This window comes from Tupaia chinensis, unplaced genomic scaffold (genome assembly GCF_000334495.1).
Source record: "Tupaia chinensis unplaced genomic scaffold, TupChi_1.0 Scaffold000602_1, whole genome shotgun sequence".
Classification (NCBI taxonomy): Eukaryota; Metazoa; Chordata; class Mammalia; order Scandentia; family Tupaiidae; genus Tupaia; species Tupaia belangeri.
The window spans coordinates 1,369,542-1,394,075 of NW_006160120.1; the positions used below are offsets into that span (position 1 = coordinate 1,369,542).

General features: G+C 46.7%; 1 protein-coding gene across 1 annotated transcript in view; it reads right to left on the bottom strand.

The window, feature by feature from the left end:
* ZMYND8 (zinc finger MYND-type containing 8) overlaps positions 1–24,534 on the bottom strand; it is a 133,154-nt gene that overhangs the window by 31,727 nt on the left and 76,893 nt on the right. The window contains 2 exon segments of the mRNA XM_006158554.3: positions 10,035–10,175; positions 23,458–23,939. Coding sequence (XP_006158616.1) covers positions 10,035–10,175; positions 23,458–23,939 — 623 coding nt within the window.

A 24,534-nucleotide genomic window follows, 5' to 3' on the forward strand; every position in this document is an offset into this window, starting at 1 on the left:
CCGTAATACCACCTGCTCGATGAAATGGGGTGACCGGAGATGACAGCCCTAGTAGGCACGTTTGGTAGGTTTATTAAGTCTACCTAACGACTGTCTTGAGATGCCTTCAATATTTAAGATGAACACTCCTGGGCCAGCAGGTGGCATGATGATTAAAGCGAGATCCCACATGTCAACTCCACAGTCCGAGTTCCAGACTCAGCAGCTTTGAAAACACACCAGGAGTGTGTATATGTGCCCTAAATCCTGAGGAGAATGGAGGGGAAAGGCTATAGAGTGGCCATCCCTCTCCTGCCATCAAGTTCCCTCCCTTCTATGTCTCAGGTCTGGCCAGCACATGGACCCTATACCAAGTTAAAAAAGAAGGAAGTTCCAACAAGTTGGTCCTGTCTGAATACAACAGAATCCATTACTAGGGCTCTCTAAAACCACAGTTAGAACGCAATGTTCAGCCTCGGTATCAGCAGATGAAGCAAAACAGTCTGGCCAGAATGTGTGTGTGTGTGTGTTTGTAGAGAGATTTTTGTTAAAGCGTACATGTGCACACTGGAAAGACAGAGAGACAGAAAGCAAATCAGCCCCTAGGGTGATGACCACACCACAATCCCTTTTCCTCCAAAATTCTCCTCTTGGGATTTTGGGCACACACGCCAAGTGTTTTATGCAACTGGGTCCATGGCTTGAATCGCAGTCAGCTATGTGGGAGTCCAGCAACATAACCATTTCACAATGTGCTGGTCCCCAGAAAGTGCTTTTAAGAATACAATTCTAGGGGAACCAGCAGTTAGCATAATGGATATGTTGCTGGACTCCCACGTAGTCGACCGCGGTTCGTGTCCCGGACCCAGTGGCTTAAAACTCATGCCGGGCACGTGTGTGCGCGTGCCCAAGATCCCAAGAGGAGAAGGGATTGCAGCGTGACCATCCCCTCTGGGAGGTGATTTCTCGCTTTCTGTCTCTATGTCTCTCTCTGTCTGGCGAGCGCACGCGCCCTATAGCAAAAACCTCTAAAAAAAAAAAAAAAGAATACAATTCTAAAGCAGCCCTCACAGGCTCCGCAGTGGAGCACCATACTCTGCAATGCTGAGCTCACATGGAAAGTTTCCAGGTTCATGTCTGAAAGCTTCCCTGAACACAATGGGTACATGCACGCCCATGAGCCAGGCTGGCAGAGGCTGGGGGGTAGATGGCTATGTGAAGGTCCTGTTAGCATGCACCTAAGTCTCTCTCTCTCTCCTCTTATACAAGAAGTAAGTGCATAAACTGTAAACAGAGCTTTTTGTATTGTTCTATTTTGTTTTGCCAGAGAGAGAGCTACACCCACGGTGAGAGGTAAAGTAAGAAATTACAACCCAGAGGGGACAGTGGCACTGCAATCCCCTCCTCCTTCATTCTCCTGGATTTGGAGTGCACACACACACACACACACACACACACACACACACACAGGCACTTTGTGTGACTTTGAGGTTGCCAGGTCCTAGGACTTGAACTGCAGTCAGCCATGTGGGAGTCCAGCACCTTAACCACTATATTAAATTGTATAAAGTTTAAAATTATAATGCAGGCCCAGGTTAGAGAGAGTTTATATCTAAGAGAGACACGGATCTTCTCAGAGAACACCTGGTATCTCAGGGACCTGGCTGCCTATTCACCCTGCAGGCTCCAAACTGGAGCTCGCACTACACCAAGGGGAGAAACCGAGGCCAAGCCCACAGTCCAGCCACTGAAAGGTGCCTGCCTTGACTCCCAGTAACACTGGGCCCCGTGACCAGGCTAGCCCTGGACACTAGACCTGCATCTGAGGTCTCTGTCTTCCACTCAGCTGTGAGTTCAGGCTCCGCCTGATGGTGGTTGAGGTCTGTAGGCTAGTATGCTGTACATCTAGCCTTGGTGGGTAGAAGGATGTACCACCTGGATTTGTGTAAGCACATGTTACGGCAGCAAATGAGGACAATGACAAAATCGCCTGACCACACATTCCTTTAAATGTATCAATTCATTAAGTGATACAGGACTCTCACAAAAGAGGTTTTCACAAAGGGGATAAGGAGAGGAGAGGGGACACTGCTCTTCAGTGTCCTCAGTAACATTCCAATAAGGTACCTAGACTCCACACAGCTACATTGTTCATCAGTGTCCCAATAACACTCCTGTGTGGTTACTAGTTTCCAGTCACAAAAACACACACAAACAAAAACCACTATTATATTAGAGGTCAGCACTCTATTTCTGTAAAGGTTTGAGTACCCGACACGGCAGCTTAAACTCATACCAAGCACATGTGCGTGCACACCCAAGATCCTGAAAGGAGAAGGGACTGTGATGTGGCAATCCCACTAGGGCATGATTTCTGTCTTTCTGTCTCTCTGACTCTCTGTCTGTCTGTCTGGTGAACACACATAGCCTATAGCAAAATTCTCTGTATTCCCCAAATAATAATACAATTCATTTAAAAAATACTCCCAGGTGATTTATTGGCTGCTAAAGTTGAGAATTCCTGTGCTGGACCAATCATCTATGTGAGTAAAGAAAACTCACAATTTGCCATAATGCTTGTACGTCTGCATTGACAATGCCACCCTTCTAAACCTTACGGTTCAGAAAAAGAGACAAAGGCCTCATCACAATCATCCAGCTCTGTGTGTGCATGTGTGTGCGTGTGCGTGTGCGTGTGTTGGCATTTTGTGTACCCTACAATCCCTTAACTTGAACCTAAAAAGACCAGACTCTGGAACATATACGATCAGGAGAAATGCAAAGAAGTTGTAAAGTACACATTTTACAAAACACAGTTTCTCTGGCCAATAAGCAACCACTAGGTTTAAGCTTGTTGAAATAAACCACCGAATATCAGCCCAACGTAACTGCGAGATGAGAGGAGACAGGAGAACCAGGGAGAAGAGACAGGAGTCTAGAAGAGAAGCAGAGCCTGCCCTTCTGTCCTCGTCTCACAGATGGCTGGTTTATCATCGCAGCGAAGGCCCAACAGGCGCCCTGTAACAAGCCACCAGGGCTCAGCTCCTTGTCTAACGGAGCAGAGAAGGGCCTGAGACAGCCACTGAGGAGACCAGTTGTAAGTATCTTTCTCAAAACTTTCCACTGCATTTTGACTTTCTTCTCCTCCATGGGGAGAAAAGAAGCTTGCCTTTCTCATTTAGCTCACGGGAGCTTAACAGGCCTTCCCCCACCCCTGCCCTTCTATATCGGGAAAATCATCAGCGGCCACCCTTGCTGCCAACGTTTTGAACTTTTCAGCTGATATGAAGACAGCTTAGACTAGGCTATAAATGGAAACCAGGGATAAAAAAATACCCACACCAGGGAAAGAAAAGAGAAGGAAGGAGACACGATCTTGCATTTCTGGAAAGAGCATGCATCAGAAACATCTCTTCAGATATTTGGCAATATCTCTCAAAATGTAAAAGACACGAGGCCTCAGATTCTCGATTCCCCCTCTAGGAATTTACTGTATGGAGACCTCCCACGTGGGCAAGGGTCTTCATTGCAGCTGATTTTAACAACAAAAATGACAAACAACCTAGAGTCAATAAAAAAGGTGCCCAGATAAATGTTAGTTTATCTTTAAGAGGAATTAAATATGGCTACTAAAATAAAACAGAGGCAGATTTCCAGGTGCGATATGAAAACTCAACCTGTTTAATGAAAAGGACTATTCGCATTGGTGTAGAGAAAGAAGGAAATGGATTCTCCACAGGAGTGTGTGTGTGTTTGTGTGTGTGTGTGTGTGTGTGTGTGCGTGTGCGCACATAGGTGTATAGCACACATATATACATGGCATTTCTCCCCATCAGCCCAACAGACACTGGCTGCAGGGGCTTTGCTGCAAGGGTGGGGTAGGGGTGCAGCTGTCCTGTGTGCTGTAGGGGTCTTTTGGGTTCCCCAAACTCCGCCTACTAGATAGTAACCAATGTGACAATTTAAAAATGTCTCTGGACATTGCTCTGGGGTTAAAATCACTCCCTTTCAGAATCAGTGGTAGGAATCCAGATGAGCTCTCTGGGGAGACTAAAAGCAGGTAGCAGTGGTTACCTGTGAGAGGGGGATAGACACAGGTGACCTGCAGCCACAGGCAGACTGGCTTTTCAAGAAATGTCCTGTACTTTGGAACACTGTACCATTGGCATCCATTACTTAGAAAAACAACATAAACTTTTTAGAAGGAAAAGAAAATGCAAGGACTTCTTTTACAGTTTAAGAGAGAAAGATAAATCTCCCTGTTCGAAGGCTGTAGGCAAACCACAATATGGACTTCCAGAAGCTATGAGATGATCACTGTTTCAAGGGACCAGAATCATTCAGACAAGGGACCCCCCCAGATGCTGTGCGCCGATCAAAGCCAAGATCTTCCCAAGAGATATTCTCATTCAACAGAAAGAAAATCAAGACGACGCGTGGAAAAAATGGGTCTGAGCGCTGCAGCCTCGCTCTCAGAGAATGCCTGAGAAAGCAAAGCAGCCTTTATTCTGGGAGAGAACAGCGGCCTCCTGTCAGGGGAGCGGACAAGCAGGGACAATTCGGAGTGCTCCGGGTGTGATGAGTCTCCTCCGCACTGCTGGCATCTTCAGCAGAACATCCAGCGCATTTTTGTCACTACCAGGACTACTGAACTGCTGGGCTCAGTCAGCCCAACGTAACTGCAAGATGAGAGGAGACAGGAGAACCAGGGAGAAGAGACAGGAGTCTAGAAGAGAAGCAGAGCCTGCCCTTCTGTCCTCGTCTCACAGATGGCTGGTTTATCATCGCAGCGAAGGCCCAACAGGCGCCCTGTAACAAGCCACCAGTGCTCAGCTCCTTGTCTAACGGAGCAGAGAAGGGCCTGAGACAGCCACTGAGGAGACCAGGAAGTTAGCAAGCAACGTCAGGGCAGGTCTCTGCAAAACCCATCCCCGGGGCCGGCAGGTGGCATGGTGGTTAAGGCGCTGGATTCCCACATGGCCGACCGTGGTTCAAGTCCTGGACCTGGCAGCTTACTTTCTCCCTCTCGCTCCCTCTCTCTCTCTCACTCTGTCCCTCTCTGGTCAAATTGAAATAAACAAATGAATAAATAATAAAAAAAAGTTAAATTTAAAAAAAAATCCCTTCACGTACCAGGTACATACACCGCACCGTCAGAGACATGTACTCACATACGCAATGGGTGTCCACATGCTCATTTACATGCACTCAGATACCATGAAAATATACAAGCGCATGTATGCATTATGTTCACTTCCTCATATATGCATACTCACATGCACACATACAATATCCTCACACGGTGAGTACCGAACACTCATATACACGCTCATACCAGTCACGCACATCCTCACACCATATACTCACATATGATATGCATGTATCATGTACTCACATATACTCACATACAACACACTCATATGCATATACATATGTACCATATATTCATATACAACATGCTCAAACGTATACTCATTACCCACACAGCACATACCTGTGTGTTCATACACACACTCATATGCCATACAAAGAGTAGGTAAGTAACAACCATGGACTTCTTTTTATTGTTGGTCACATATATTTAGCCCAAGTAGAGTTTTCATCTGATTGCCAACTTTTTTTTTTTTTGAGAGGTTTTTGCTATAGGACGTGTGTGCTCGCCAGAAAGACAGAGAGACAAAAAGCAAGAAATCACCCCCGGGGGGATGGCCACGCTGCAATCCCTTCTCCTCCATTCTCCTCTCGGGATCTCAGGCACGCACGCACACGTGCCTGGCATGAGTTTAAGCTGCCTGGTACAGGACTCGAACCACGGTAGACCACATGAAAGTCCAGCAACATAGTCATTATGCTAACTGCTGGTCCCAATTTTTTTTTAAGAGGTTTTTGCTATAGAGAGTATGTGCTTGCTGGACCGAAAGAGAGAGCGAGAAAGCGAGAAAGAACCTCTGGGGGGATGTCCATGCCTCAATCCCTTCTCCTCCATTCTCCTCCTGGAATTTTGGGCACACACACACACACGTGCCCAGCATGAGTAAGGGACGCAAACTGTGGTCAGCTGTGTGGGAGTTCAGTGCCTTAACTACCTGCCACCTGCTAACCCCATCATAGTTTTCAAATAGCTTTCATTTACAGAAAGTTAAGGTTCACTCGTTGGAAAAGATAGTTCTATGAGTTTAAACACCTGCATAAATTCAGGTAACCACCAATAAAATAGAACGTAGAACAATCCCATAAGCCAAGAAATCCCCACCCCACCCCCACAATTCCAACCCCTGGCAAACTCTGATCTGTCTTCCGTCTCTCTAACTTTGCCTTTTCCAGCATGCGTTCATTCATGACACCCTATTTGGGTAGATATAATAACCTTATCCTTTGGGACCAGCAGATGGTGTAATGCTTACACGCCGGACTCCCACATGATCAACTGCGGTTCAAGTCTCTGATCCAGCAGCTTGAAAGTCAAGCCAGGAATGTGTACACGCATGCCCAAAATCTTGAGAGAACAGAGGAGAAGGGATTATGGCATGCATGGGGGGAGATTTCTCACTTTCTTTCTGTCTCTGTCTCTCTAGTGAGCGCATGCACCCTAGAGCAAAAATATCTCTAAAAATAAAATTTTTTTAAAAAAATGTACCCTTCTCCCTGACATGCTGTTATCATTTCTGCCTAATGGCAGGAGTAACATAAGACCACAGATCACGAAGTCTATAGAGTGTCTGCTCAGTCCCTGGGCAATCAGAGGAATTACTGAGCAATTCCATCCAGGGTCTAACTGTTCTACCCACCCACAGTACTTCATATTCTTGTTAGGTCATTGAAATCCCCGCCCCTAAAACGCCCATGCTCCTGCTGCTGACATTCCCACTCACAAAGGCAAGGAGCGTGGCCCAGGGAGGGGACTCGCGACCAGGAAGACAGCATAGGAGCACCTCTGCTACCTCTGTGCCCTCCGGCCACCACGCCCGCCCAGCGGGAAGACGTCTTTCACTCCCATGTGGGCTAAAATGAACTGAAAGACCCACAGAGATGTGAGGACACAGTGCCCAGCATAGGGAAGCGGCAAATCCTGCCAGGCACGACCAACAGGGAGGAAATGTCACTGGGAGAACGCCTCCATGCCATGTTGCTTTTTGGGGCACAGAGGTGGGAGGAGGATGTGAAAAAGGAAATCATATTTCTGAGGATAATAAATGTTCCCAAGGCATCAAGTGGGTGTCTTGAGTAGAGTTGCTCTGAATTCAAGTCCCCCAGGCTGTCCCCTTACATCTGGGCCATGCTGGCAAGTGGCCCCAGATGAAGGAGGCACTGGCTGCAAAGAGAACAGGGTGGGTTTGCACCTCTCATCCTCTGTCTCTGAGACTTGGACAGAGAGCCTGCCTGCAGACCTGTTTCTCCGTCTGAAAACAACACTAAGATGGCGTAGAGAGTCCCACCACTGAGGCTGTGAATTCACCCAGCACAGGGGTCACTCTCCCCTCCTGAAACACTGCGTGCTCAAGGCAACCCTCTTCCCTCTCTTGCTTCCTCCTCGGCCACTGCTCTTGCTGGGCTCTGCTGCTGGGCTCTCCTCTCCCTGACCTCCACTTGCTCAGGTGTCCTGGGGCCCTGGCAGATTCCCGATATGCTCGCCCTGTCTCAAACCTCAGGGTCATGCACATGGAGCAGGCTTGGTTGTGGGGCTGCCCTGTAACCTCTAGGATGTTTGGGGCATCTCTGGGCTCCACCGACTAGATGCATGACAGCATCCAATCTCCAACCCCAAGTCATGAGAACTACTGCTCCAATTCGATCCTGCATACAAATCAAAGTTCCCAAAACTACACCTCCAGCCTCGATGTGTCTTCAGGGCACTAGGATTCCTGCCTCTAGCTGTCTTCCTGACCTCCACCTGGGGTCTGGCAGGCACCCCCAACAAACTCGCTCCCATTTTCTTTCCACACACCAAGCTGCTGGCACAACCCAGAAATTCTTGGGGGCTTGCTGGGGTCTGTCCCATGTCCTGCAGGCTGTTTAACAGCACCCTGGCCGCTAAGCACTAGAAGCCAGTGCCACTACCCCCCTCAAGTGTGACAATCAAAAGTGTCTCGAGACGTGACTAGGGGGTCCTTAGTGACAGAGGACAAAATCAGCCACCGTGGGACCAGAAGTTGGCATAATGGCTAAGTCACTAGACTCCCATGTAGTCGAACACAGTTCGAGTCCTGGACCTGGTGACTAAGACTCACGCCAGTCGCGTGTGCGTGTGTGCCCAAGATCCCGAGAGGAGAATGGAGGAGAAGGGATTGTGGTGTGGCCATTCCCCCAGGGAGGTGATTTCTCACTTTCTGTCTTCTGTCTCTCTCTTTCCGGAGAGTGCACACACTATATAGCAAAAACCTACTTCCCCAAAAAAATAATCAGCCCCCACCACGATGAGAATGACTGACAGAAATCAAGAATGGGCATTCTCAACACAACACCCAGATCAGACCACCTGAAATGTAAAGTCCCCGCACATCCCTCCTCTGCTCAAACCTTCCACACCGGGGTTCAGAAGGTCCCAGTGCTCTGACTTCAGGGACTACTCGTTTGGCAGGAAGCAGCAATCCACCTCCTGGGTATTCCTAACCCATCAAGTGACTCCCCACCCTAGGGCTTTATGTCTCTTGCTTTTTCTAGAAGTCCTTCCCCAGATATTGGCAAGACAGTGTTAGTCATGTAAATCTCAGCTTCAACATCACCTCTTCAAAGAGGCCTTCCCAACTGCCCACCCACCTGAGTGAACCTCCTCCTCCTTTGCCCCAACCTGCCCTCTCTTTCCTGATCACATCAGTATGTTCACCCCACGTCACCATCAAGGCATCTGTCATAGCGTGAACCGTCTGCGTGTCTGCCGTGACAATTATCTCTTGTCTACAGAAGCCAAGCTCCACCAGAGCAGGGGCCTCACAGGAGCTGGTCAGTACCATCTCCATGCCAGGGCAGTAACACTACACAGAGCACATGGGGTCGTGAGGGGACAATCGATTAACATAAGAGTTTAACACGTGTCCGGGTTAGCATGGCTGGGACCAATTTTTGCTAGACTTTAGCCTAAGGTAGTGTTTCTAAAATCATCAACTGAGGGGCCAGCAGGTGGGATGGAGGTTGGGGCCACTGGATCCCACATGGCCAACTGCATCGTTCAAGTACTGGACCCAGTGGCTTGATAATCACACTAATCACATGTATGTGAGTGCCCAGAACCCCAAGAGAAGAAATTCCAGCGTAGCCATTGCCCCACGGAGTGATTTCTTATTTTCCATCTACTTCACTCTGGTGAGCACATACGTCCTATGCAAAACAAAACAAAAAGCAGTGAAGCCCAGTGGGTCAAAAATTAGTGAGAATTATTTTTCTTCTTCTTTTTGTTTTGTTTTGTTTTTCTAAGAGATTTTTGCTCTAGGGCATGTACGATCATCGGAGAGATAGAAAGTGAGAAATCAACCTCCAGGGAGGATGGCCACACCACAATCCCTTCTCCTCCATTCTCCTCTCAGGACTTCGGGCACACGTGCACACACGCCTGACGTGAGTTTCAAGATGCCAGGTCCAGAATTCGAACTGTGGTCAGCCACATAGGAGTCCAGTGCCTTAACCACTATGCCACCTGCTGCTCCCAGTAGGTGTTCTCATTATTATCATTGGGATGAAGGCCAGCATTTTTAAAAGTAGACAAAGAATTAAGAAAGCAGTGTATCCGAGTACACTCCACAGGAGATACTCATGAAACATGCAGACGTTACATATGTGCAATTTGCATGCAGAAGAACTGGGTTCCTGTATTCAGGGACAAGTCCACCCTTATGCCGAGGCCCAAGGAACATCACAGAAAATGGCCTGTGAGTCACCATGCCCCAGGAAATGCCTCACTTGTTCCTTTCCTTGATTGCTTCGGGCCTTTATTCACAGTACATACTAGATTTTGTGCAGAGAAGGAGTTCGGGATTCAAGAATCACACACCAGGAAGGACACCACCGCTTGCTACAGTAATTCGCAACTGCCACAGACAGTTCCCAAAATTCCAACTGACCCAGGTTAAGGTTCAGGATGCTTCCGGTAGTGGACGTCTTGTCTGCTTTCGTGGTGATTGGTGTAGACGCTTGAGGAGAGAAGGGTTTCGGGCTGCCAGATAAACTCCCCGCTTGTCCTGCCTTGGTGGAAGCCGGAGAAGCTGAAAAAGGATGGCACTGTTAAAAGACAGATTTGCAATAAACAAACAAGTCATTCTTGCAGGTGTGGGGCAGGGGGAGCAGAGAGAAACTGTATTTGATTTCAGCGAGGCCCCCACAGCATCAGAAGGGGCATGGAATCATTCACTTTCAAAGCAAGGGGCCTTAACCCCATGTTAAACCGTTAAAGCCACAGAGAAAGACGGCCTGCCTCTCCAGTTATTCTATGAAGCACAAAGCTCTAAGACAAATCGGCTAAGCTGCCACTGAAATTGGTTTGGCCCATTCATGGGTGTGAATCTCAAAATAAACAGCGATTACACCAGCCCCACGGGGTCCAGATGTGGAGATCCGGAGCCAGACATGCGCATGACATGTCATCCGTTTGTGGGAAGACAGGGCAGGCAGCCCACACGCAGCCAGCCCACCTGCCGGTGACCAACTCTGTCCCCTGGGAAATCTCCGGGTCCCATTTCAAGGTTTGTGAGGTGGAATGAAGCCAAACTCCGAACAAAGGGGAGGGAGGAAGGTATTAGTGAGTTCTCTCCCCTCCATATCATATTTCAAACTTTTACAGAAAGAGAAAAATATATATGGTAGGACCAGCAGATGGCAAAATGATTTTGTCACTGGAGTCCCACTTAGTCAACTGCAGTTGGAGTCCTAGACCTGGGAGCTTAAAACACACATCAGGCACATGTGTGTGTGTGCCCAAAATCCGAGAGGACAATAGAGGAGAAGGGATTGAGAAGGGGCCATTCCCTCGGGGGAAACAGGAGGGATGACTTCTCGTGTTTTGTATCTGTCTCTCCAGCAAGCGCATGTGCTCTGTAGCAAAAATTTCTCAAAAAGGAAAAAAAAAAAAAAAAAAAGAAAAAGAAAAAGGTACTATGTCTGAGGCTTTAAAACTACCTTGCACCCACCTGCTCCTTCTGAGCCTAACATTAAGGGACTGGAAACTAGACCACTTAGGCCATTACTACAAGCCTTGGGGGTGGGGGGGATCCTAACACCTTCAGGCACTGCCCTAGTGCTCTCCCCACTCCACATTATTGGGGCTATCCTGTTCACACCTCCTGTATCCTTTTAAAAACAGCTAAGACTGGCACCAGCGGGTGGTTTGGTGGTGAAGGTACTTGACTCCCACATGGAAGACCACGGGCCGTGTCCCAGACTCGGGGGTTTGAAGACACACCAGGCACAGGTGTGTGCATACCTAAAATCCCAAGAAGAGAATGGAGGCGAAGGGATTTTAGTGTGGCCATTTCCCTTGGTGGGTGATTTCTCACTTTGCCTTTTTGTCTGCTTCTCTCTGGTGAGCACGCATGCCCTAGGGCAATACTCAAAAAACAGCTAAGGCTGACAAGAGACGACACTCCTCAAAGGAACAAGAAGCACCAGTGAGGAGATACCTGGTCTGGAAATAAATCTGTTGGTGGCAAAGACATCAGGAATCAGATGTCACCAAGGACACCGAGCGTCCTTGGTTCCCTCATCTGCCCTATGGGAATGCTGAGTGAGGGCTCAGTGAACCAAACTTGCACATCAGCTCAGCTAGTCAGCACACAGAGCCAGCCTGCATGGCCCCAGCACTAGGAAGGAACAATGTGGTTTTTAGAATTATTTTATTCAACTTTATTTGTTTGTTTGTTTGTTTAAATTTGGAGCGAGAGAGAGCAAGCGAGCACGAGCAAGCCACCAGGTCCGGGACTCAAATCGCAGTCGGTCATTGGGAGTCCAGTGTCCTTAACCACCATGCTACCTGTGGGTCCCGAAGCAATATATTAGTGGAATAGAGAGTGGGAAAAACTGCAGACACAGAAAAGGGCCAGACACTGTGGGTTCAAATCCTAGCCCATCTTCTGACCCAGGGCAAGTTTCCAGGGCCTCGGCACCTTCTTCTCTGGCTGCGGCCAGGAGGGATATGAATAACACTATGGAATGGGAAGACAGAAGTAGCTACAGCATACCCTCTCATCAGGCTGCCGTGAGGACTAAACCACCCACTGTCACCTCAACAGTGCCTGCCAGGTAAGCTCTACGTTACTATTTACCATGAACACGCACGATATTATTTCTGGTTTCCCCATGAGCATCCAGTGCTTCGGTTTTACCTGGACCAGTAGTTCTTAGTCACAAGCAATCCCGCCCTCGAAGACACACAGGGCTACCTGCAGACAATTTTGATTGCTGTAACTAGGGAAGGGGCATTGCCACTAGCAAACAGTAGGGGGAGCCCAGGGATGTGGCTCAAGGATGAGGGTGAGGAGGGGAGAGTGGAGAGCGGCTGGCTGCTTACTGTGCCCAGGGTTTGATTTTGGTGTGATGAATGGTCTTACGACGACAGAGACACAGCGACGTGGCAGCACACCACCACAAACGCACCAAATACCGAGATGTGCCCCACAACATGGTCAGTTCTGTTGATGATTTCCCCCTCCATTTTCATACTTTCACAGGACAGGGACCGCAAGAGGCATGGTGGTTAAGGCACTGGATTCCCAAATGGCTAACAATGGTTCAAATCCCAGACCCAGAAACTTAAAAATAATGCTGGGTATGTGTTCATGTGTGCCCAAAATCATAAGAAAAGATGAGAAGGAACTACAGCACGGCCGACCCCTCTGCGTGGGTGGGTAGGGGTGACTTCCCACTTTCCCTCTCTCTGTCTCTGGCAAGCACACGTGCCCTATGGCAAAATCCTAAAAAAAAAACAACTTTTTTTTTTTTTAATTTCACAGGACAAATAGGAAGAAAGCTGTCTAAAACTGCACAGTGCAGGGGAGAGGGCATGCAATCATGGGAAAAAATACATCAGGCAACATGGCCCCACCCCATCATTTCCCTGACCCTAAAAGCACTTCCCACAGTCTGCCGCATCCCTGCCTCAACACCTGTTTCCCCGGGCACTATCTGCCCAGAATTGCGAAATGAGAGCACATCACTCCACCACCTGAAAACACCCAGAGATGGCCCATTTCCTAGCAGGAAGTCCAACCTGTCCTCCAACCTCACCCTGGCCCTTCCGGCCTGCCCTCTGGGATCTGCAAACCACAACCCCTCCTGCTGGAAAAATGAAGCCTGTCCCACCTGCAGCCTTTACACCAGAGGTTCCCCAGGAAGGACCCCCATCCCCACCCCAGGTAGCACTGGCTGGGATTCCTCACTGCTCAAGTCCCACCTCTGAACATCAGCTTCCCAGAGCCCAGCTTCGACCCATCAAATCCAGGGCAAGGATTTACACTCAATCTGAGCCAAGGTGTCCCTGGTTTACTCCAGAGAGAATGTCAGCTCCAGGAGGGCTGCGTCCCAGCTTTAGTGTCCAGGACAACGGCTGGCAAATTACAGATGCTGGCTTCCTTTACTCAAGGAGCCAGGACAAGACACCATTAACTGAAGAAGGAAGTCTCCATTCCTCTTCTCATTACTGTGGTCCTGACAAGCATAAAGAAACAAAACTGACAACCACAATAAAATACTGTCATGCAAAATTACCACTTACAGCCTCCTAAATATTCTGTGCCTACTAAAAACAAGAGGGTGACCGACAACCTGAAGAAGAGTTATGATCCCATAGTGCACAAGAATAGGCAGATGGCCACTGAACACACGAGATCGCTGGGCTCAGCAAAATACACGCAAGCCCAGCAAAGAGGACACACAAACGCACACGGTGTCATCCATCCTACTCTTCTCAGTCTTGAAGGTAAACTTGTTTCAAACCGTAACACCTTAGGCCCAGCTTCTGCGCTGTAGGGGGAACTGCCCCCATAAAACACACACTGGGTGCACATGTGTATGCCTGGAACACAGCAGGTTGGAGGCCTGGGTGAGGGACTGCAGCCTGACCTAGCCCTAGTCTGTCTCTCATATGCACACAATCCTGCTCTGTCACAAATGAGGGAAAAATAATGACTATTATTGAGTGTAGGTGAGGAAAAAGGAACTCAAATCATAAAACATTGTAGGAGAACATGTGGGCGAAACTCGGATTATCCAAAATTTACACAGATTAAAGATGAAACACACAGACCCCACACATCAGCGCTAGGAATCTATTCCATGGACATGATTGTAGAAGTATCCCTCGAATGTCCACAGAATTGCAGACATGAGCTAGCCCACGGCGTGGGAGTTGAGGTAGCTGGATCCCACATGGAGGATCATGGAGATGAAGTCCAGGACGCAGCAGGATTGAAACATGCCAGGCACGTGTGCGTGTGCACCCAAAATCCCGTGAGGAGCACAGATGGAGAAGAAGGGATTGTGGCATGATCGTGCTCCAAAGGGGAGTGCTACCCTCCCAACCACAAACACGTAGACCCTCGGGCAAATTTTCAAAAGTTAAAAGTAAAAAAGAAACATCAGAAGTCAGCAGGTGACATGGTGGTTAAGACCTAGACTCCCACATATCCAACCACAGTTCAAGTCCTTGGTGGCTTGCTTTCTCACTTCTCTCCTGTCTCTGGTCAAATTTAAAAATAGCTATAAAAATAAAAAATAATAATAATAGTTAATTCTCAGGAAAAAAAAATGAAGTAGCAGTAGAAAGCTTAAGATGATCCCATTCCCCTACAAAAATGTTCCTAGTATTTCTATCTGTGGAATTACGCGTGCTTAAAAGTTGCAGTTGCACTTAATCCTTAAGCTACCCCTCCTAAGGAAGAGTGGAATGCTATTTAATTTACAATACTAAAACTTGAAAGGAAGGGCCAGCAGGTGGCATGGAGGTTAAGGTACTAGCCTCCCATATGGCCAACCACAGTCTGAGTCCCAGACCTGGTAGCTTGAAAGTCGTGCCCAGTGCATGCGCCTGTGTGCCCAAAATCCCAGGAGGAGAAGAACCTATAAGGGACTGCAGCATGGCCACCTCCCTGGGGGTGATTTCTCACATTCCCTTTCACTATCACTTTAGCTCTCTAGTGAGGACAAGCACCAGAAACCTCAAGGAAAAAAAAAAAAAAAAACTTAAAAGGAATATTTTATATCCAGGAAAAATAGCAGGAAACGAAATGTAAATACCCAAAGGCTTCAAATATAAACAACATGAAGATATCAATTTTCTTACCAGTGCTAAACTTTAAAAGCATAGTCTGATAAATAACACGTGGTTCTTGGAACCGGCAGATGGCATAAGGTTACATCACTGGACTCTCAAGTAGTCAACCGTGGTTCGAGTCTTGGACCCAGTGGTTTCAACATGCCAGGCATGTGGGCATGTGGGCCCAAAATCCCAAGAAGAAAATGGAGAATAAATGATTGGGCTGTGGCCATTCCCTCGGGGGGAGGGGGGGAGGGTTTTTTTCTCTCTCTGTCTTACAAGCGCATGCGCCCTATAAATCTCTCTAAAAAAAAATTTTTTTTTAATTTTTAAATATGAGTCTCAATAGAGAAGAGTGGGGAGTCTTTGTCCCCCAAGACACGCTGTAATGTCGGGAGACAATTTTATCTGTCACATTATGGGCACGGGAACTATTGGCATTGAGTGAGCAGTGGGTCAAGATGCTAGTAAACCCCTACACTACACACAACAGCCCCCCAGATAGGCAATGACCCAGCCCTAACTGTCAAGGGCACCGAGATAGAGAAACCCTGCTTTAAATCACTCTGGATATTTTCAAAAGCAAAAAGACATTTGGAAATACTCATTTCAATTACACTTTGAAACGGATGCCAATCCTTTTATAAAGCCATAAATCTCGCCCAAAGGAAGAACTAATTGCCTTTGAAGTCACAAATAATTTAATCAAATTTTATACTTTGATGTGCAATTCCCAAGTGTGGGCTAAAGCACATCATTTATTATCTACATTTACAAAATCCTAGCCCGTGCTAAGTGCCATTCTGAGGACATGAAACAGGAGTCTTGGAATTAAATTAGGAAAAAAAAAAAAAAGTGTCCCTTCCCTCCCACACACCCCAGCACTGTGAGTGGGTGGAAGGTGGGGGAGCTAATGATTCATGCTAAATTTCTTGGACTTATAAAACCGCAGAAACCACCTACGTGTTCAAAGGGCTGAGTCTTGCTCACCTCCTGCTGGTGCCGTCCACAGAGGAGGCACACAGCAGCCCACAACCCAGCAGTCGGGGGGAGGGGGGAGTATTGCAGAAATGCGAATTTGAAGGATTATTTATTAACGTGGGAAAATGTTCAAAATACAGTGTTCAGCTTTAAAAAAATCCTGCAACCTACACTAACCAGGTAATACCAACAAGTGATCCACACACCAAGAGGTTCACAGATGCATTTGGTACAAAATAGCAACAAAAAAAATTAATTTCAGGCAATATGGAAGAACTGGGGTGTTTCTCATCTTAAAAAAATATTAGAGGGGCTTCTTGAAAACCCAGAAATCTGGCAATCCTGAGCATCCATTCCCACACGGCAAGACGAGGCCGGAGAAAAACCCCCCTGTGCCTTTCAGAGAGGCGGACTTTTCTAGGGAAGCATTTTGAGAGCTATGGCTCATAACCCATTCACGGTATATAGACAGCTTTTTATTTATTTATTCAATTATTTATTTATTTATATTTTTTGCTTATAGGGCACATGCACTCACTGACGAAACAGAGAGATGGAAAGTGAGAAATTACCTCCCAGAGGGGATGGTCATGCTGCAATCCCTTCTCCTCTCAGGAGTTTGGGCATATATGCACGAGGGTCTGGTGTGAGTTTCAAGCTGCCACGTTTGGGACTCGAACCACGGTCGACTTCGTGGAAGTCCAGCGATGTAACTGCTATGCTATCTGCTGGTCCCTAGTTATTACATTTTCTACAAGGCGCCTGTGCTCACCAGAGGGGAGAGAGACTGGGGGCAGAGGAGGGATCTCCCACAGTGGGAGTATGACCACACTGCAATCCTTCTCCTCTTAGGGTTCTGGGCGCGTGCACACATGCCCAGTGTGTTTTTCAAGCCACCAGGTTCAGGACCCGAGATGCGCAGCTGGCCATATGGGAGCCAGCTGCCTTAACCACCACCCCACCAGGTGGTCCACAACGGCTCTTTGCTAAGGACATGTGAAAGAGCTGCATCACGAATCGTAAAAAGGAAGTACAGTCTGAGGGAATATCACACATGTATGTATACGCATACGCACACGTATGTAGCAGATGGTGGGAAAAAGGTATTTTTGCTTTCGTTCACCCCATTTTCTACATGTCCCAATGTCACTCATTTCCCTGTCTGCCTAACTGCTGCAAGTGCCTGTTGAATAATATGATTTATAAACCATAAAAAAAAAAGACCCCGAAACAATCAATATCTAAGGCCCAACCTTGGGAGGCTGGATCAGCCAGTGACTTTAGTTGTATTGTAATTGATAATTATTTCATGACGAAAACGCTTTTCCTTCTCCCAAAACGATAAGCTACAATGGAACATAAGACCAGAGGACCATTAGCTCAGAGAGTGGTGAGAGCAGGGCCGGGGACAGTTCACCCTAATGCATATTAGTGACTTATACTGGGTACTGCAAGCAAGTATCCATGCAGGCATCGACTCTGGCCAGGAGGCCTACATAAAAGAGCAACCAGGGACCAACAGATGGCGAAATGGTTACGTCACTGGACTCCCACGGAGTTGGCTGTGTGGCGGTAAAACTCACGCTGGGCACATGTGCATGCATGCCCATGATTCCCAAGAGGAGAACGGAGAAGGAACTGCAGTGTAGCTATCCCCCAGAGCAACAATTTCTCAATTTCTATCTCTCTCTAGCGAGCACACACACACTATAGCAAAAATCGCTCTTTAAAAAAAAAAAAAGCAACTAGGAAAAATACATACATACACATCACTGAGAATATAAGCCACCGTGGCTATCAAGACAGCGGATCCCAGGACACCATGTGCTCACAGCTTCCGGCTGAACAAAGTGCTTCAGAGGAAGTTAGTAACGTAGTGGTAAAAGGGGCTAGATTTCCACATGGACAACTGTGGTTCGAGTTCCAGACTTGGCAGATTGCTTTCTCACTTTCCCTTTCTCTTCTCGTTCTAAGGATTATACACACATGATCTGAGCTCTCCCATCCCCCAAAGAAAAGGAAGGTTTCTCAACTCTCAGCCAAGTTTTATGGAACGATATCTTAATTTGTAGTTTTATGCTGCTGATTATAACTTTCAATTGCATAGTTCTTCTGCTATGGCATGACAATATTTTTTAATCAATTCTGGATAGACCAGTCTTGTCTCAAGCACATTATTCCTGACTCTGAGGGCATTTAAAAGACACTCCTTTCTCCTCACACTAACCGCTACTATGGCTGCTAACAGCAGAGGGCAGAAGGGTACAGTGACCAGAAAATAAAGGCTGGATCTGGCTGTTGGTGATGTTAAGCACCTCCCGTACCCTGTCCACAGGGCCTTCCATGGGCCTCTGAATCAGACTCTACTGCAGCTTCCATTTGTTAATAGTGGTCAGTAAACTACTGCCAACAGCCACATCTGGCATCGCCTGATCCTGTAGAACCTGCAAGCTAAGAGCAGTGTTTTGAATTTTTAAATGTTGGGGGAATCAAAATAATCAATGAGTCCATTAAACATGAAACTCAGATCAAATTCAAACTATCAAGGTCCATCAACAAAGTTTTATTGGAATGCAGCCATGTCCTGCTGCTGGCTGCATTGGTATGGCCAGGACAGCGCTTAACAGTTGCATAATTGCAAAAGGAGGAGTTTTCGGGCCACCAGGTGGCATAATGGTTAAAGGCGCTGGATTCCCACATGGACAACGGTGGTTCAAGTCCCGGACTTGGCAACCTGCTTTCTCACTTTCCCTTTCTGTCTCTCTCTCCTTCCCTCTTTCTGGTCAAATTAATGATCATAACAAATGAAATTAAATAAATACTTTATTTAAAAAAAAAAAAAGAAAAAAAGAGTGCCACCTTCTTTTCCTACACAATGCATGTGCTAACTGATGAGGAGTCCAATGACCCACGCACACACCGGCAGGGGATGATATTTTAGGAACGGGATTTCTGAGTCTGCTCAACTGTGGCAATCCACTCATTTCTCCAAAGACCCACACAAATGATGAGGAATTTTGTCAGGAAGTAGATGCTATTTTGTCCCTTTCATCTTGTACTTCCCAAGGGGAGAAGCTAAATTAAAAACATCATATACACTCACAGTCCCACAGAACTATACTTTCTGCCATGTGAGGTGGGAGAAGTTGGGGTGGGGTGCAGGTTGGCAAGAATGCGTGTCACACACTGACACGTATTATGAATAATGTACTCATTTTATGTATTCAGTCATCAGCAAAGTCATGATACATTTTTGCATAGAAAATAACGTCATGACTTTTCCAAAGACTCAATAGATAAAGAAAAAATACAACAACAAGCAATTTAAACACGTGAGGTTATCATTCTGTTTAGCTTAAGACAAAGTGGCTGCAGACTAAATATTTAAAAAGGCAATAGAATATGGCAAAAAATAAACACAGTAATGAAGGTTTAGGCAACAATGATTAAGTGGTTTCCAAGGAGAAAACTGAAAATGCTTTCCCTGATGCCATCCTCTATAGGAGAATGAACAAGTTCACAGGTCAGTGTGATTAAGAATTAAGTTCAGCCCAGCAGCTGGCGTAGCGGTTAAGATGCTGGAATCACACCTGTTTCAACCGCAGTTCAAGTCCCAGACCCAGTGGCTTGAAATTCAAATGGGTTATATGTGCATGCATGCCCCAAATCCTGAGAGGAGAGTGGAGAGGAAGGGATTGCAGCGTGGCCATCCCACCTGTGGGGTGATTTCTTGCTTTCTGTATCTCTATCTTTTGTCTCTATGATGAGTGCTCACACCCTATACCAAAAATCTCTCAAAAAAATGAACAAAGTAAGCTTGACTTGGGATGAGAAGTAAGCTTTTCAGGACCTTGGTCAGAAATACGGGAAAAAAGGGAAGATTTTTATGAAATGAGGTCAACGCAAGTTACATCGATCCTAGAACAAGTTCTATACCCAATGGTTAAGAACCAGAACTAGGGAGAAGTAGCCTTTTTTCATGAAGAATTGAAAGGTACAGGTCACTAACTCTCTTTACCCCTCTTACAGACCTGGGGAGAAACACGAATCAGGACGTGAAAAGAACCCAAGAAGCCACACAACCAAAATGGGGGCAATTCTTTGAGTTTACAACTAAGTTCCCATCTTTATATCTTCAACGGACATTCATGGTCTGTAGAACTGATGCTTTTCCTTCAAGAGATCTTCTATGTAGGAGGAAAAGAGAGTAAACAAAAGAAGGGAGAGGGGTCAGCTGGTGCACGGCAGTTGGGGCACTGACTCCCACATAGCCGACCACAGTTTGAGTCCCAGATCTGGCAACTTGCTTTCTCACTTTCCATTTCTCTCTCTCTGGTCAAATTAAATAATAATAATAAATAAATTAAAAAAAGTTTTAAGTAAAGAAGTGAGTGAAAGAGAGAGAGAGTCTGAAAGGCTACCTCGAGTCTTACACGGGGGGCCTATCCCATAGATATACTTCACTCATCCTAGAAAACATTCTAAGATGCTTTGACTTGACATTTAATAATTAAAGATTTTACTGAAAACTCCAGATTTGAGGAGAGCCGGTGGCATGATGGCTATGGTGGCTAGATCCCACATGGCCACAGACCAGGCAACTAGAAAAAACAGGACATGTGTGTGCGTATGCCGAAATCTCCAGAGAATGAAAAAAGGATTGTGGCATGGTCGGTCCCCCAGAGGGTGCTTTCTCACTCTCCCTCTCTGTCTCTCTCTCCAGCAAACACACACACTCTATAGAATTTTTTTTTTTTTTTTAAATCCCGACTTTGGGCCAGCTGGTAATGGAGAGTAAGGTGACCAGATGCGGACCGCCAGATTATGTGGTCCACATCTTGCAGGCCTTGGCAGCTTAAGAAACACTCCAGGCGCATCAGGGCACCTAAAACCCCGGAAGGAGGAAGACGTGAAAGTGAAGGGATTGCGGTGTGACTATTCCTCCATGGGAAGTTCTCTCTCTTTCTCTCTACATATACCCTCTGAGCAAAAATAAATTTTAAATAAAAATAAAGAATAAAACAAATAAATTAGGAGGTTTTTTTAATAAAATAAAATGAGAAATAAAATAGTAGAATTTTGTTTTTGTTTTTGTTTTGAATTTCTATTTCCCATTTCTCTGGAAGAATATCAAAAGCTAAAAGCTCAGAGTCCACCCTTCTGCATGGCAGTCATGGGCTGAAAGCCTAGAAATGGAGCAGACACCCAAAGGCTCTCCAGTCCCTGCCCCACTTCACTGTCTCCAGCCCAGAGCCTGAAGACTTGCTGCCTGTTAATCAGGATGCTTGAAGGAGAAGATCCTCTGTATCCTGGTTTACCAAAGGTAGAATAACAAAGAACAAACCGTGAGGGTCATGTTTCCAGAAAAATGAGAGCAAAAGATTTCCTCGTGGAAATGACAAAGTATTCAACACATGACTAAGTGATGTCTGGGTTGAAGGACTTCCACGAGTGGCCACTGTTCTGTCAGCGAGCACCCCTCGTCTGCATCATGCCTCTGATCCACAAAGGCAAGATTAGCAATAAGCATGAGAAATCCCACAGCAGCCAGCATGTCTGCAGTACTTGATGGTTTCTGGCAGCGTTCTAAGCCCTGGCATGAACTGACTCACTGAATCCTTCCGAGAACCTACCAGGCAAGCCTATGACAACACGTTATAGACGGGAAACCAAGGCAAGAAGAACTTCCTCGCCCAAAGCCACAAACCTAATGAGTGTCGCAGCTGGGATGTAAGACCAACACCCACACTCTTAACCACAAATCCCGACTTTGGGCCAGCTGGTAATGGAGAGTAAGGTGACCAGATGCGGACCGCCAGATTATGTGGTCCACATCTTGCAGGCCTTGGCAGCTTAAGAAACACTCCAGGCGCATCAGGGCACCTAAAACCCCGGAAGGAGGAAGACGTGAAAGTGAAGGGATTGCGGTGTGACTATTCCTCCATGGGAAGTTCTCTCTCTTTCTCTCTACATATACCCTCTGAGCAAAAATAAATTTTAAATAAAAATAAAGAATAAAACAAATAAATTAGGAGGTTTTTTTAATAAAATAAAATGAGAAATAAAATAGTAGAATTTTGTTTTTGTTTTTGTTTTGAATTTCTATTTCCCATTTCTCTGGAAGAATATCAAAAGCTAAAAGCTCAGAGTCCACCCTTCTGCATGGCAGTCATGGGCTGAAAGCCTAGAAATGGAGCAGACACCCAAAGGCTCTCCAGTCCCTGCCCCACTTCACTGTCTCCAGCCCAGAGCCTGAAGACTTGCTGCCTGTTAATCAGGATGCTTGAAGGAGAAGATCCTCTGTATCCTGGTTTACCAAAGGTAGAATAACAAAGAACAAACCGTGAGGGTCATGTTTCCAGAAAAATGAGAGCAAAAGATTTCCTCGTGGAAATGACAAAGTATTCAACACATGACTAAGTGATGTCTGGGTTGAAGGACTTCCACGAGTGGCCACTGTTCTGTCAGCGAGCACCCCTCGTCTGCATCATGCCTCTGATCCACAAAGGCAAGATTAGCAATAAGCATGAGAAATCCCACAGCAGCCAGCATGTCTGCAGTACTTGATGGTTTCTGGCAGCGTTCTAAGCCCTGGCATGAACTGACTCACTGAATCCTTCCGAGAACCTACCAGGCAAGCCTATGACAACACGTTATAGACGGGAAACCAAGGCAAGAAGAACTTCCTCGCCCAAAGCCACAAACCTAATGAGTGTCGCAGCTGGGATGTAAGACCAACACCCACACTCTTAACCACTCTACGTCAGCATGTCTCAAAAGTGCACCCAACAATTAAATAGGGTGCCTTTAAGGGAGTGGAACTCTGAGGAGAGAGGATTTTTTTACCTTCCACATTTCTCTACGATTTGAGCATTTAATGTGAATGTTGGTTTATAGAAAAATACAATCAATTCAAATAAAATTCTTAGGAAAGCAAAAAAGAGTTACGGGATATTATGGTTAATCAGTCAGTGACGATCGAACTGAACTCTGAAGGACTTGTGAGTTCAGGTCATCTAATCCTCTCCACTCCACAGATGACCTCTCGCTGGCCTTGGGGAACAGGGTTCTGACTTGTGGGTCTATAATGGCAAGAATCCCACCTGGTTACTCCTTTCAACTTTGCTCCACTGAAGTGTGACCTCTGTCAGTCCCTTTGATCACCACAGCGTCACCTGCTTAGGCCCCAGACGTGTGGCACAGATGAAACCCACGCGTACTCAAAGGGCCTGAACCCCTCCCTTCTCCTACCCAGGGCTGACCTGTGCTCTTATCAAGGAAGTCCATGGACTCCTCGCTCGCACTGAAGTGGCTGGAAGTGGCCTTCTTCTCCGCGTCCTGCTCCACGTCGGAGCCCGTGTGCACGGAAGAGTTCGTGCTCATGGGGGAGCGTGGCATGTCCGACAAGGAAATCCTGCGGCCCGTGCCCCCACTCAGCATGGGCTTGCTCATCAGGATCTTGGGGGACGCCGTCATGTCAAAGTTGAGCTTCACCTTCTCCTGCTTATCTACCTTGGCAGTGCCCGCACTGGGGTTGGTGGGGTCGAGCAGCATCTGGTACTGGCTATTAGGCGTGTAGGGCGTCCTGAACGGGGAGTAATTAAAAACCCCAAACTTCCTGCGGATGTTCTCCACGTACACCTCCATCTCTTGCATGGCACTGTTGAAGATGCTTTTCGTCTTTTTCACAGAAAAAGGAATTTCTTTAGACATGAGGTAGCAATTATTTATTGGAACCCAGGCCCTAGAAGGGCAAAAGAGAAAGAGTTCAAGTCAATGTTCGTCATTTCCACGACTGTTTTTTGTTTTAACGCAAACCGAATTAGCCAAAATGTTGGCCAAGATTGTTAAACACTTGTGCCATTTTTTACAAACAACTTGGTTGGAAGGGTTAAGGACGCACTGAACAGATAAGTTCCGTCATAAGGACACAACGTAGGCAACCCAACAGCTGCCATGGTAAAAAGATCGACACTTAGTCATTTCCATCCATCCAAAAATATTAAGTTCCCTTTGGTTTTCAGTTGAGAGCAAAACAGTCACTACATTCTTGACTACACCTGCAAGAAGAGAATCCCCCAGACCTCACTCGGCTGCATGTGGACAGAAAGAGCTGTCTTTCTCGCCGTGATTCTAAGTCAGACCAGGGGACTTGGGAAAACCATATCCCTACAAAGAGATGCTTATTTTTAAACATGAGTAATGCACAAGGGAAAATGTCACAAAATCAGCCCTTGAGCCTATGTGTGAGCACCGAGCACCCTCGGTTTCCCATTTCAGGCCAGGCGCACTCCAACCTCATGGAAACTCTACCCCCACATGCCCTGCAGAGACCCAGG